Source organism: Artemia sp. Qi Xiang Cuo, chromosome 18 (genome assembly GCF_049724085.1).
Source record: "Artemia sp. Qi Xiang Cuo chromosome 18, ASM4972408v1, whole genome shotgun sequence".
Taxonomy (NCBI): Eukaryota; Metazoa; Arthropoda; class Branchiopoda; order Anostraca; family Artemiidae; genus Artemia; species Artemia sp. Qi Xiang Cuo.
The window spans coordinates 374186-386292 of record NC_142811.1 but is presented as its reverse complement, the minus strand read 5'-3'; the positions used below and the strand labels follow the sequence as shown (position 1 = coordinate 386292).

At 33.8% G+C, this 12107-nt stretch overlaps 1 protein-coding gene across 1 annotated transcript; it reads left to right on the top strand.

The window, feature by feature from the left end:
* Positions 1-6601: 6601 nt before the first annotated feature.
* LOC148941097 (transketolase-like protein 2) lies at positions 6602-8485 on the top strand. Its single transcript, XM_089103836.1, has one exon. The coding sequence runs from the start codon at positions 6861-6863 to the stop codon at positions 8445-8447; it is 1587 nt and encodes a 528-aa protein (XP_088959962.1). The 5' UTR covers positions 6602-6860; the 3' UTR covers positions 8448-8485.
* Positions 8486-12107: the final 3622 nt, after the last annotated feature.

Here is a 12107-nt window from a genome sequence, read left to right as displayed (position 1 = left end):
AAGCCACATTCAATACACAGCTTTGATGACAGATTATTGTCAATACAGCTGGATTCAATATAATACGGAACTTTAAAAAAAAAACTTGAGATGTTTGTGTATCCCTTAAAACTGGCTCTTACTATGCAAAATCCTATGGCTTATAGTGTTAAAGTCTTAATAATATCGAAGAAAACAGCACAAACTTTTGCTCAAGATCATGAGCTGAATTTGCAATACTTTTAAAGTGAATTATAACTTGCTCTGTAGTATAGCCACTACAGAATCTAAATTGTTTAGGACACAATATAGAGTGCTGGTCAAGATATTAATATAACCTCGTAGCAAAACATTTTTATAAGAAATGTGTATTTACTATGTGCATATTACCTGATTGTCTTTTTAAAAAAATTGAACTGAAGACTTATCGTTTGAAGAATCATGCTCATTAATAAGAACTTCATTTCTTGTGGTATTGTGAAAAATATTTTTTATCCAATTCCAATTTATTTGTATTTGAGCAGTCATTCGTTAAGCATTGGGAACAGAAGTTCAAACTTTTGCTTGAAGAACGGGAGTTAAGGAGGGAGTAGCTCACGTAATTTACAGAATACGGTATTTTCAATTGGTTTTGGGTGTTAATATCACTCTTTAATTCCATTTAAGAAAAACTTGTACTCTTTATTTAATTGCTGTTCGTTCTTAAAACAATATCTAGCGTTATTCTAACTATAAGAAGGGCTACCACTTCCTTAAGCCCGAATCTTAAAATCAAAATTTAACTTTGCAGAACAGTGCTTTTAGAGAAGGAGATTTTTCAGTGTCTTAGCTTTTCAAAATAAAATATAATTATCCAAAGTAAACTACCATATTCGACGCAAGAGGGGAGCTTTCTCCGTCTAAACAGTAATGCCGGTGTACCTGCCAGGTTGTCCCTAAAATTGCAGGGAATAGGTGAGCTGGCTCCAACGAATCCTTTGAACTATTCACGGGCATTCACTCACCATATAACATTCGAAGTGTGTGAATCAAACAAGCAAGTGACCTTGAAATTTGACCCCGGCACAGCACCGATTAGGGAAGACCGGCGGCGGTGGGACCAAGAACAGCGCGCTGCCGCCACGCCGCCGATAAGATGTCGGTGGTGTGCCACCGATAAGATGTCGGTGGCGTGCCACCGGCGCGATCAATGTTGACCGCAAACATAAATGTTTTCATCAGTCTTTCTCAGATCAGAGCTTAAATTTACATCAGATTCGGGCCTATTCATGAGTTCAAAACTTCACAAGTCGCTGGCTGGAAACTGGTCTTATTAGTTATTCACCAAGAGAAGTAGAAATCTGGTAGAAACGAAGCATCTTTGGAGTCCTTGTACTTTGCTATAAGGACCAAGACCTTCTATCAAGATTTATAGGTAGATTCGTCAACTATTAACTCTTTGAATATTAACTATGTGAACGCTTTTTATGAACTATAAAAAAAAATAATGCAATTTAGCAATTTAAAAAAATTTATTTAAATTTTTTTTCGCTTCTTTACAGAATATATCATGCAGGCTAAGGCTGAACTGCTGCTTTTTTTTATTGCTTTTGGCTGCTCTTTTGGATATTATTCATTTTTTTTTTTTGGGGGGGGGGAGATTCATTCCAAATTATAAACTCATAAATACCTAATATCAGCTAAATTATCAACTGAATCTAAAAGGAGTAAATTTATCAAATTGAAAAATGCATGATGAACCCTTCACATGAGAACACTTAAATTACAATGAAACAGAAAACACTTAATGGTTTATTCGGTATGAAGAAACATGAAGTGCCAGCTATTTTCTTAGGTAAAAAATGAAAAGCTCATTCGTTTTAAATGTAAATAAATGAAATAATATGCAGACTGACGTATCTCCAGGAAGATGTTGATATTTTCTTCCTTGTTCGTCACTTTTAAGCCAAGCAAAATGTTTGAAGACTTAGTATCAGTTATTGAGTTTAAGCTTTGATTTCCAAATGCTCACAAAAATTATCAAATTTAAGAAAGTCACAACAATAATTCCCTGTGGTCAAAATACTCAAAGACTCCTCTTTGATCCCCACCCAGGTTCAAAGCTTCTACTATGGTCATTTCCATGGAAATCTCCAGAGTTCCTTTTTAAAATAGCTTTCAAGCGTAGTTGGGGATATTTAACCTTTTTTGCTGTTCTTCAGAGCTTTGAAAAAAGTGTTATAAGAAGAGTGACTCGTCTCAATAGTAACCGAAACTCTAAGAAATGGAAATTTGGTATCAATAAATATATCAAAGGAATTGAATTTTTATGCTGATTTAAAATATATAATTTTCATCAAGTTTACTCATATCCATCAACAGTTAAGAGCCTGAGAAAATTGGCATTATTTTCAAAAAAGAGCAAAACTTCCCCTAAAATTATTAGAATCTTAATGAAAAGCACACAATCAGTTTCAGTGTATCAGAGAACCTTGCTGTAGAGGTTTCGAGCTCCTATCTGCACAAATGTAGAAGTTTGTATTTTTTGCAAGAAGAAAGATCACGGATGCGTGTTTATTTGCCTTTTTTCTTTTTTACCAAGGGTGATCAGATCGACCCAGAGGTCCTAGAGTTTTACGAGATGGCTTATTTGAACAGAAATTAAAAGTTCTAGTGCTTTTTTTATAATAATAAAAAAATAGAATCACTTTTTAAAAAACTGAATTTTAGTCCTTTTTATCACTTGTCTTCACTTTTATCACTTGTCTTTTTATATTGTAGTCTTTTCAAAGATATTTGATTTTTCTAAGGAATTTTGCTAAAAATACCAAATTCCACATTTTTGCAGATAGGAGTTTGGAACCTCTACAGTAAGGTTTTCTGATACGGTGAAAATGATGGTGCATTTTTCATTAAGTCATGTTAAAGATTGATTAATGATGTCATGATCGTAGATTGTAGCCAGGTTGTCTCTTACTATTCCAACGATTATGAAAAAGCCATAGGTTTTTTCTAGTTTATAATTACATTAGGGAACGAACTAGAGATTCCGAAATTGACGAAAATTTTATAGATAATATTTCTACATTTTCGCACAGGGGATCCAGGTTTTTAAGCTCTATTGACGTTTCATTTAATTTCTTTAAAATCTGTAGCTGGACTTCCGTTGATTCCGTCATCTTGATGGTAATTACTAGTTACTTGAAATATAACAACGTACCTGTTTAAGAATCAATTACTTTTTCCACGCTGACTCAAAGCGTGCAGTTAGCTAAGTCGCCGTTAATAATGACACGGCTAACAGCAATTCTGAGTGAACTTCTCAGCAAAATTGAAAGATAATTGACTTCTCGACGAATTCTGCAGGATATATATTTCGCAAGTCAAACTAATTGAATGCTGGATCATGTACGTATTTCACAATTTCTGTCATATATATATATATATATATATATATATATATATATATATATATATATATATATATATATATATATATATATATATATATATATATATATATATATATATATATATATATATATATATATATATATATATATATATATATATATATATATATATATATATATATATATATATATATATACGCTTTAGTGAATTTAAGCATTTAATGTGACCTGTGTCAATTATTTTTAATAATAATTTTGTTATTTTTAAAATCTTAAAAAAATAAAAAACTTGGATTTTATTTTGTGAAATAATCCAAAAGGAAACTGCTTATTCTTTTTTCAAGAGTATGCAGAACATCCAGACGGGCTAAAGGATCAAAGGTAAGTCCAATTACCTCTTCCAGGTCTGCCTCGGCTGGCTAACATCCTTGTTCGATGGATGTTACTCGAAGCACCAAAATTTCAACCTCAGTACGGAAAAAATTCTTTATTATTTTCATGTCAATGACAAATTTTGTTAATTGGAATAATTCTGTTGTATAAAATTTAAAAATTAGTTTTGTTTTTTGCTAAGTTCTAACTGCACTATTTAAGTTCTTTTATGCAATATTTATAAACGTTCATCTTTCGACAAGATAATTAAATTTTATTTTAGTTCTCAGTTCAGGATTGCTAGAGCTATTATGTAAACTGCAAAAATATTTATGATGTCTGATGAATAATTTTAATTTTTTTATTAAAACCAGAAAAATACCTGAAAATTTTTAAATCACTTTGTTTTTTTGATAGTTTCCTGCTAATTAAAACATGATTTTAAATTGACAAATGTATTGAGTTTTAAAATTGAAAAAAATGGTCTCAAGTGAACAAAAAGAAGGAGGTGCAAAAGAGAAAAATATAAGAGTAAAGTAATCCAAATATTTACTTTGAGGAAAGAGAACTACAGAAAAAAATTATCGTAAAGAACGACATCTAGCCCTTAATAGTGCAGTTAGAACTTAGCAAAAAACAAAACTAATTTTTAAATTTTTGGATATTTTTCTAGTTCTAATTAAAAAATTAAAAATTATTGCTCCGACACCATAAATATTTTTGCAGTTTATATAATAACTTTAGCGATCCTGGACTGAAAACTAAAATAAAATAGAATTATCTCGTGCAGAGATAAACGTGTGTGTATAAATATTGCATTATTTTATTACGTTTTATATGACGTAATAAGTGAAACTAATTTTAAAATTTTCAGGTAGTTTTCTAGTTTGAATTTAAAAATTGATATTACTGCAAAGACACCATAAATATTTTTGCAGTTAAATAATAACTTTAGCGATCCTAAACTGAGAAGTAAAATAAAATAAAACTATCTTGTCGAAAGATAAACGTGTATAAATATTGCATTCATTTTTGACGTAATTCCATTATAAAAAGCATGTATTAAAAAGATAAAGAACGGGCTCTAGCGACCTAATAGTAATTAATTCATTCTTGAAAAGAAAGGATTAAAGCAGAGACTTACATGGTATTATAAGTAATCTTATAATCTGGGTTGCAGCGGTAGCTAGTAACCTAGTAAGAGAAGATCACGTCCAATGTTAAGAAATATAAAAACCCAAAGCTCCTAAAAAAGGAGTCAAATCAAAATAAAAAGTACACTATTAGAACCGCCTTGTCCGAAACCCCTATATAGGAAACTTTCTGTCCCTTGGCTTGAACAGCAAGGGATATATTTTAGTTTGAAAATCAAGAAAAGGGGCAGCTAGTACAGCATTCTGCCTAAACGGCATATTTTTTTCTTTTTTCTCTTTTTCTTTTTTCTTTTTTTCTTTTCCACAGATAGCTTGGCACTGGAACATCTTAGAGAGTTCTTCAATGGCTCATTTTAAAGGAAATTAATTGGGTTAAAAATCTTTTGTAACTAAAATAAATTATTTCTAAAAGAGATTATATTAAAGAAGGACCTCTTGCATATACTATTCCCTTGCTGTTCAAGCCAAATGACAGAAAGTTTCCTATACAGGGCTTTCGGACAGGGCAGTTCTAATGGTGTACTTTTTGTTTTGATCTGACTCCTTTTTAGGAGCTATGGGTTTTTATATTTCTTAACATTGGACGGGATCGTTTCTTACTAGGTTGCTAGCAACCGCTGCAACCCAGATTTATTATAACTTTTAATGTAACAATTGAACACCTCTCTACGATGTTCCAGTGCCAAGCTATCTTTGGAATTACTAACCTATACTATAATTAATTGGCGTATAAAATTTAGTATAGGCAAGAGGTCGTTCTTTAGTATAATTATTTTTGTTAATTATGACAGATTTTTAAATACATCAGTTTTCTTTAAAATGAGCCATTATAATACAGCTTTCTAGTGCCCAGCTAGCTGAGGGGAAAAACGGAAAAAAAACCTGTTGTCGATGCGGAACAATGTGGTTTTAGCCATTTTTCTTGATTTTCAGCCAATATATTTTCCTTGTTTTTCAAGCCAATTGAAGGTTCCTATATAGGGGTACTGGAAAATGCGGTTCTAAGAGTGAACTTTGTTTTTGATCTGATTCTAGTTTTAGAAGTTATGGAATATTTTATTTTTTACTATTGGGCATGATCGTCTCTTACTAGGTTGCTAGCTACCGCTGCAACCCAGATAAAAAAAAATAATTGGTGAATTGAAACTAGAGTAATTGCTGAAAATTTTAATGAAAATAATTTTATATCATGGATCGCTAAAGTCATTATGTAAACTGCAAAAATATTTATGGTGTAGGAGCAATAATTTTAATATTTTAGTTAAAACTAGAAAAGCACCTGAAAATTTTTATATTAGTTTTGATTTTTGATAGGGTCTTGATACTTGACAGGTCGTTTTATGGGTATTAATAATTTTACAGAATGAAATTTATATTTCATTTAACTCCAGTGTTTTACACTGTTGCAACTTTGGGAGTATTATATTACTTAGAAAGGAAAAAGAATGTGCCAGTTTTGGATGATATTGGTATAATTGCTGAAAAGTGTATTGGCACTATAAGAGGATTATTTTCCAAAGTAGTTGAAAATAAGAAAAAGGAAAAGGTAGAATATGTCCCAGAAATGATAAAGATTTCCTAGAAACAATTAAAACGAAAATAATTTCAACTAGTCTCACAAGTGATCCAATAAAAGAAAAAGTGACGGATCTTGAAGTTATCAAAGTTATTAGGAAGAAAATGTCCAAAATGGAATCTGAAAAGTCGAAACAACTCCAAATTATTGCTGATAGACTGAGAGTTCAGTCTATTTTAGCCACAAGCGCTAGCAAATCTGGGCATCCCTCATCATGTGCATCCATGGCAGATATTTTGTCTGTTCTTTTTTTTTCATGCAATAAAGTACAAAGTCTCTTCTCCAAAGGATCCTTCTTCAGATAGGTTTATACTCTCAAAAGGGCATGCTGTGCCTATACTCTATGCAGCATGGGCTGAAGCTGGACTTTTCCCAAAGAGTGAACTAATGAACTTGAGGAAAATCGATAGTGATTTGGAGGGTCATCCAACCCCACGTTTGAATTTCATAGATGTTGCCACTGGATCCCTTCGTCAAGGACTTAGTGTAGCTGCTGGTATGGCATATGTTGGAAAAAATATTGACAAGGCTTCCTATAGAAGCTACTGCTTGATTGGAGATGGAGAGTCTGCTGAAGGATCCATTTGGGAAGCAATGCATTTTGCTGGTCATTACAAGCTCGATAATCTTGTTGCTATTTTTGATGTTAATCGTCTCGGACAGTCTGAGCCAATGGCTTTGCAACATGATGTCGAGAGCTACAGAAAAAGAGCAGATGCATTTGGATTTCATGCTATTGTTATTGACGGCCACAACATTGAAGAGATAGTACAGGCTTTTGACGAAGCAGCAGCAACTAAAGGAAAACCAACTGCCATCATTGCCAAAACCTTCAAAGGTCATGGACTGGATGGGGTGGCTGATCATGAAAATTGCCTTGGAAAACCTTTAGGTGACGAGGCAGCTAGCATTGTTAAGAATATTGAAGAGCGTATAGCTAGCAGCAATGTTCCTGCCCCAATTGCTGAGTCTCCGGTTGAAGATGCCCCAGTCGTTAGCATTACAAGCATTCGTCTATCTTCAGCACCGATTTACAAAAAAGGTGAGACAGTTGCCACTCGGGTTGCTTACGGTACTGCTTTGATGAAACTTGCACAGAACAACTCCCGGGTCATTGGCTTGGACGGTGATACAAAGAATTCTACTTATTCTGAAAAGATCAAGAAGGTTTCCACTGATATTTACATTGAATGCTACATTGCCGAGCAAAATTTAGTTGGAGTTGCTATTGGTGCAGCTTGTCGTAACCGAACTGTTGTATTCTGTTCTACTTTTGCTGCATTTTTCACCCGCGCTTTTGATCAGCTCAGAATGGGTGCCATTTCTCAGACAAACATCAACTGTATCGGATCACATGCTGGTGTGAGTATTGGTGAAGATGGGCCGAGTCAAATGGCGCTTGAAGATTTGGCTATGTTTAGGACTATCCCTGGTTGCACTGTATTCTATCCCAGTGATGCTATGAGCTGCGAACGAGCCTGTGAACTGGCAGCCAACACAAGAGGTATTTGTTTCATTAGGACATCTAGGCCAGCCACCGTTGTTATTTATGATAACGAAGAACAATTCCAAGTGGGTAGAGCCAAGGTAGTCCGAGAGAACCCTGGTGACAAGGTTGTCCTTATTGGAGCGGGTATAACTATGCACAAAGGTCTGAAGGCGGCTGATACCCTGGCCAGTAATGGCATCCATAGGTGTGTCATCGATCCTTTCACCATTAAACCCTTGGATGCCGACACCATTCGAGCTCATGCTCTGCGGGGTGGTGGCAAGATACTCACTGTTGAAGATCATTATCTAGAGGGTGGTATTGGTGAAGCAGTAGCTTCTGCCCTGTTGACTGATACAAACATTACTGTCAAACGTCTAGCAGTCAATGAGGTTCCACGATCTGGTCCCCCTGAGGCCCTTCTTGAGAAGTACGGTATTAGCGCAAATTGTATAGTCAAGGCCGTTTACAATTTACTCCAATGATTCCTTAGCACTCAGTTCATTTGTTTTTGAAGTTTAAATTCTTTCTTGATTCTTTTAGCATTTATGTATATACAGCATCATCATCCTAATAGAATTCTTTTCGCATGATTGAGTTTATTTGACTCTATTTTGAAAACACTGTTTGTCTTAGGAAGTTAGCATACATGCTTGTGATATTTTAGAATTTGATTCTTTTGACATTTTGGTGAAGGCTGAAAATTGATGTGCTCTCATAGGAGAATACATCTCCTATGAGAATGTATATCTCATAGGAGATAATAGCCTCCCCAAAATAGGTTAAGTAAAAAAATAAAATTTATTTTACGTTGATTAAAACGGAAAAAAAATATGTCGGACGACCTTAATGACTTATTAATAGTGCAAAAGTTAGTCGCAAAAAATATAGAAATAGCGAAATCTATCCCGGAGTACAATGGTCAATCAGATATTGACGAATTTAATATCCAATTGACCCGGTCTGTACAACTAACAAAAACAGACCTAGGAGCGTTAATCGACATGCTCCTACTACTATTAAAAGGTCAGGCCTTAAGCCTTCCTAAAACAGATCCAACAGACCAGAGGCAAAAACGCCAACTAGCCAAAAAATACTGTTGATAACTTGTTAAAAGCATTCAAAGATTGGTTTATAGACACCAGTTCTAAAAATAAATTAAAACACAGAGCAGTGAGCTTTTACTTTTCACAGAATACAGGACAATACCTTGATAACATACGCATTTCTGTAGAGGCAAAATACGGAAGTAGTTCGAGGCAACTGTATGAAAAAGTCATACTAAATACCTTTTTGCAAGGGCTACCCCCAAAACTATATAGAGTGGTAATATCCAAAAATATTCAGAAGTTGGATCTCGCAGTACAGGAGGTAGAGCGATTGATCGAAGTGGATACGATGGTCGCTAATTTTAATAAAGCAAAAATAAATAGCCTAGGTGATTCAAACGTGAACCTAATCTTCAAGGGCGATCAGCCATCCCCCAATTTCTTTTCAAGGTATAACTCCCCAATACCACAAAGACATAAAACGCAAGAAACCGCTAGGCACAAAACAGTATGTTTTCAGCTTATCAAACAGTCTAATTACGGAAATAACCCTACAATAATAAGGTGCTATAATTGTAATCGTGTTGGCCATATCGCGAGAGAGTTCCTGACTCTGATTTACGAATAATCTCAAAAAGCACTTCTACCCCACTATCAAAGGTAGCTCTTCAGTCCTGCGCTGTAAGAACTGGCTCATAATTGGCCCGAGTGGTCCAAGGATGCGAAACTTTCGTCCAATAAATTTTTTTAAATATTTCTGATGATTCAAGCGTTCACACGGTTCTTACGATTTAACTTCCTTAGAAATATTGTGCGTAGCATTTTTTTGTTACTAATTATTTTAGCGAAATTCTAACGACTAGCGTCGTTGTTTGACTGAAGCTAGAATGCAATTTCTCTTTTTGCTGATTAAGAATTTAGACTCTTGGAAGCGGTATTTAACTCAATTAGGGGAATTTTAATTTCTGTCTAAATCATCTTTAGAAGGAAAGCATCTTGTATTTTAAATATATCGCATTTTGCTCCCGGTACAATTATAAATTATTGCTCAGATATCATAAATATTTTTGCAGTTTACATAATAACTTTAGCGATTCTAAACTGAAAAATAAAATATATATTAAAAAATGGAATTTTTTGGTCTGAAACTACATAGTCAATCCCACATCGGGTAGTTAGAACCTAACCAAAAATAAAACTAATTTCAAAATTTTAAGGTATTTTTCTAGCTTGAATTGAAATATTCGAACTATTGCTCGGATTCCATGGATATTTTTGCAGTTTACACAAGCTGCAAAGAACGCACAGGCTGATCTTTGTAAATTGAGAAAAATTTGGTTGAAAAGTCAGCTAGAGATGCTTTCGCAAAACTTCATAGTAATATCCAAAAGAAATGTTGCATGTTTAGTGAAAAGCTTCCAATGTATGGACCAGCAACTGTGGAACAGTTTACAGATGTAATGGGAAATCTTATACATCACTGTGAATTGGAGGCATAATTGTCCTTTACTTAGTTTCAGCTTAAATTCGATGATCGAGCCTATATGTAATACTAACTACATCCAGTGACTATGACGTCATTGATCAATATTGTATATAAAAAATTAAGTTTTTCGTAAAAAATGATTAATTAAAAAAAAAATAAGTGCAAAAGGCACTAGATCTAGAGATTTCCTTCAAAATGAGCTATTGAACAACCCTCTACAATGTTCCAGTGCCAAGCTATCTCTGGAAACAAAAGAAAAAAAATATCCCGTTTGTGGAGAATAACGTGGTTAAAGTCAATTTTCTTGATTTTCAAGCCAATATATTTCCCTTGCTGTTCAAGCTAAATGACAGAAAGTTTCCTTTACAGGGGTTTCGGACAAGGCGGTTCTAATGGTGTACTTTTTGTTTTGATCTGACTGCTTTTTTAGGAGCTTTGGGTTTTTTTATTTCTTAACATTGGACGTGATTGTCTCTTACTAGGTTGCTAGCTACCGCTGCAACCCGGATTCTAATGGTGAACTTTTTGTTTTGATCTGACTCCTTTTTTAGGAGTTATGGGTTTTTATTTTTCTTAATATTGGACGTGATCGTCTCTTACTAGGTTGCTAGCTGCCGCTGCAACCCGGATTAAAAAATTATTATCATATCATATATGTAACCTTTATTTTATAAGTCTTCGATAGTCTTATGGTAAGCATGCCCACTTGTTACGTGGGAGAGAGGGATTCGATTCCCCGTCGGGGAGAACTTTCAATATGTTGAATTAAAAACACTATCTTTTCAATTTAAAATTTAAAAAAGAAACTTGTTTATTTACATTCTAGCTAAAATAATGAAGATAATATGAATGAACCACAGGGTTCAGTTTCTTTGGACTTGAGTTTGTTTTTTAACTATAAATACAAACAGGAAAAAGCTTACGGCTTTTTCTTCTTTTAAATAGTAAGAGACGAAACTCAAACAATCAAGTAGCTAACTAAGTCCAATGTATGGAATGGTTTGTTATTTCAGTGATCGTCTTTTAATGTAAATTTGATCTGAATATTTTTTCAGGAGTTATGGGTTACTTTAGTATTTTCTATAGGGCATGATCGCCTCTTACTAGGTTGCTAGCTACCGCTGCAACCCGGATGATTACAAACAGGAAAAAGCTTACGACTTTTTCATCTTCGAAATAGTAAGAGACTAGCCTCAAATAATCAAGTAGCGAACTAAATCCAATGTATGTGATTGGTTTTTATTCCAATGATCGTCTTTTATTGGGAAATTTTAATATATTGACCTTAAATATAACTGTACTAGACTATACTATACGTAAGTGGCCTATAAAAATTTAGTATAGGCAAGAGGTTGTTCTTTATTATATCTTTGTCAGATCTAGTTTCAGCGCATTTTTCAATAGTTGTCTTGTACTTTTCAGGACAGCTTGTTCTACAACACAGAGTATTTTTTACCAAAGATTCAGTAGAACTAAAAGAACTGTTTAAAACACAGTTAGAAATACTTTTTTCTTGAGGATGTGTTCTAGGAATTTGTTCTTAATCATTAGTCTTACAAAGACATATACTAATAACACCAACAGGTTCGTTTTCGCCATAATTGAAAAAC

Coding starts and splice junctions, on each gene's coding strand:
- LOC148941097 (XM_089103836.1), top strand. CDS start 6,861: ATGAACTTGAGGAAAATCGATAGTGATTTGGAGGGTCATCCAACCCCA.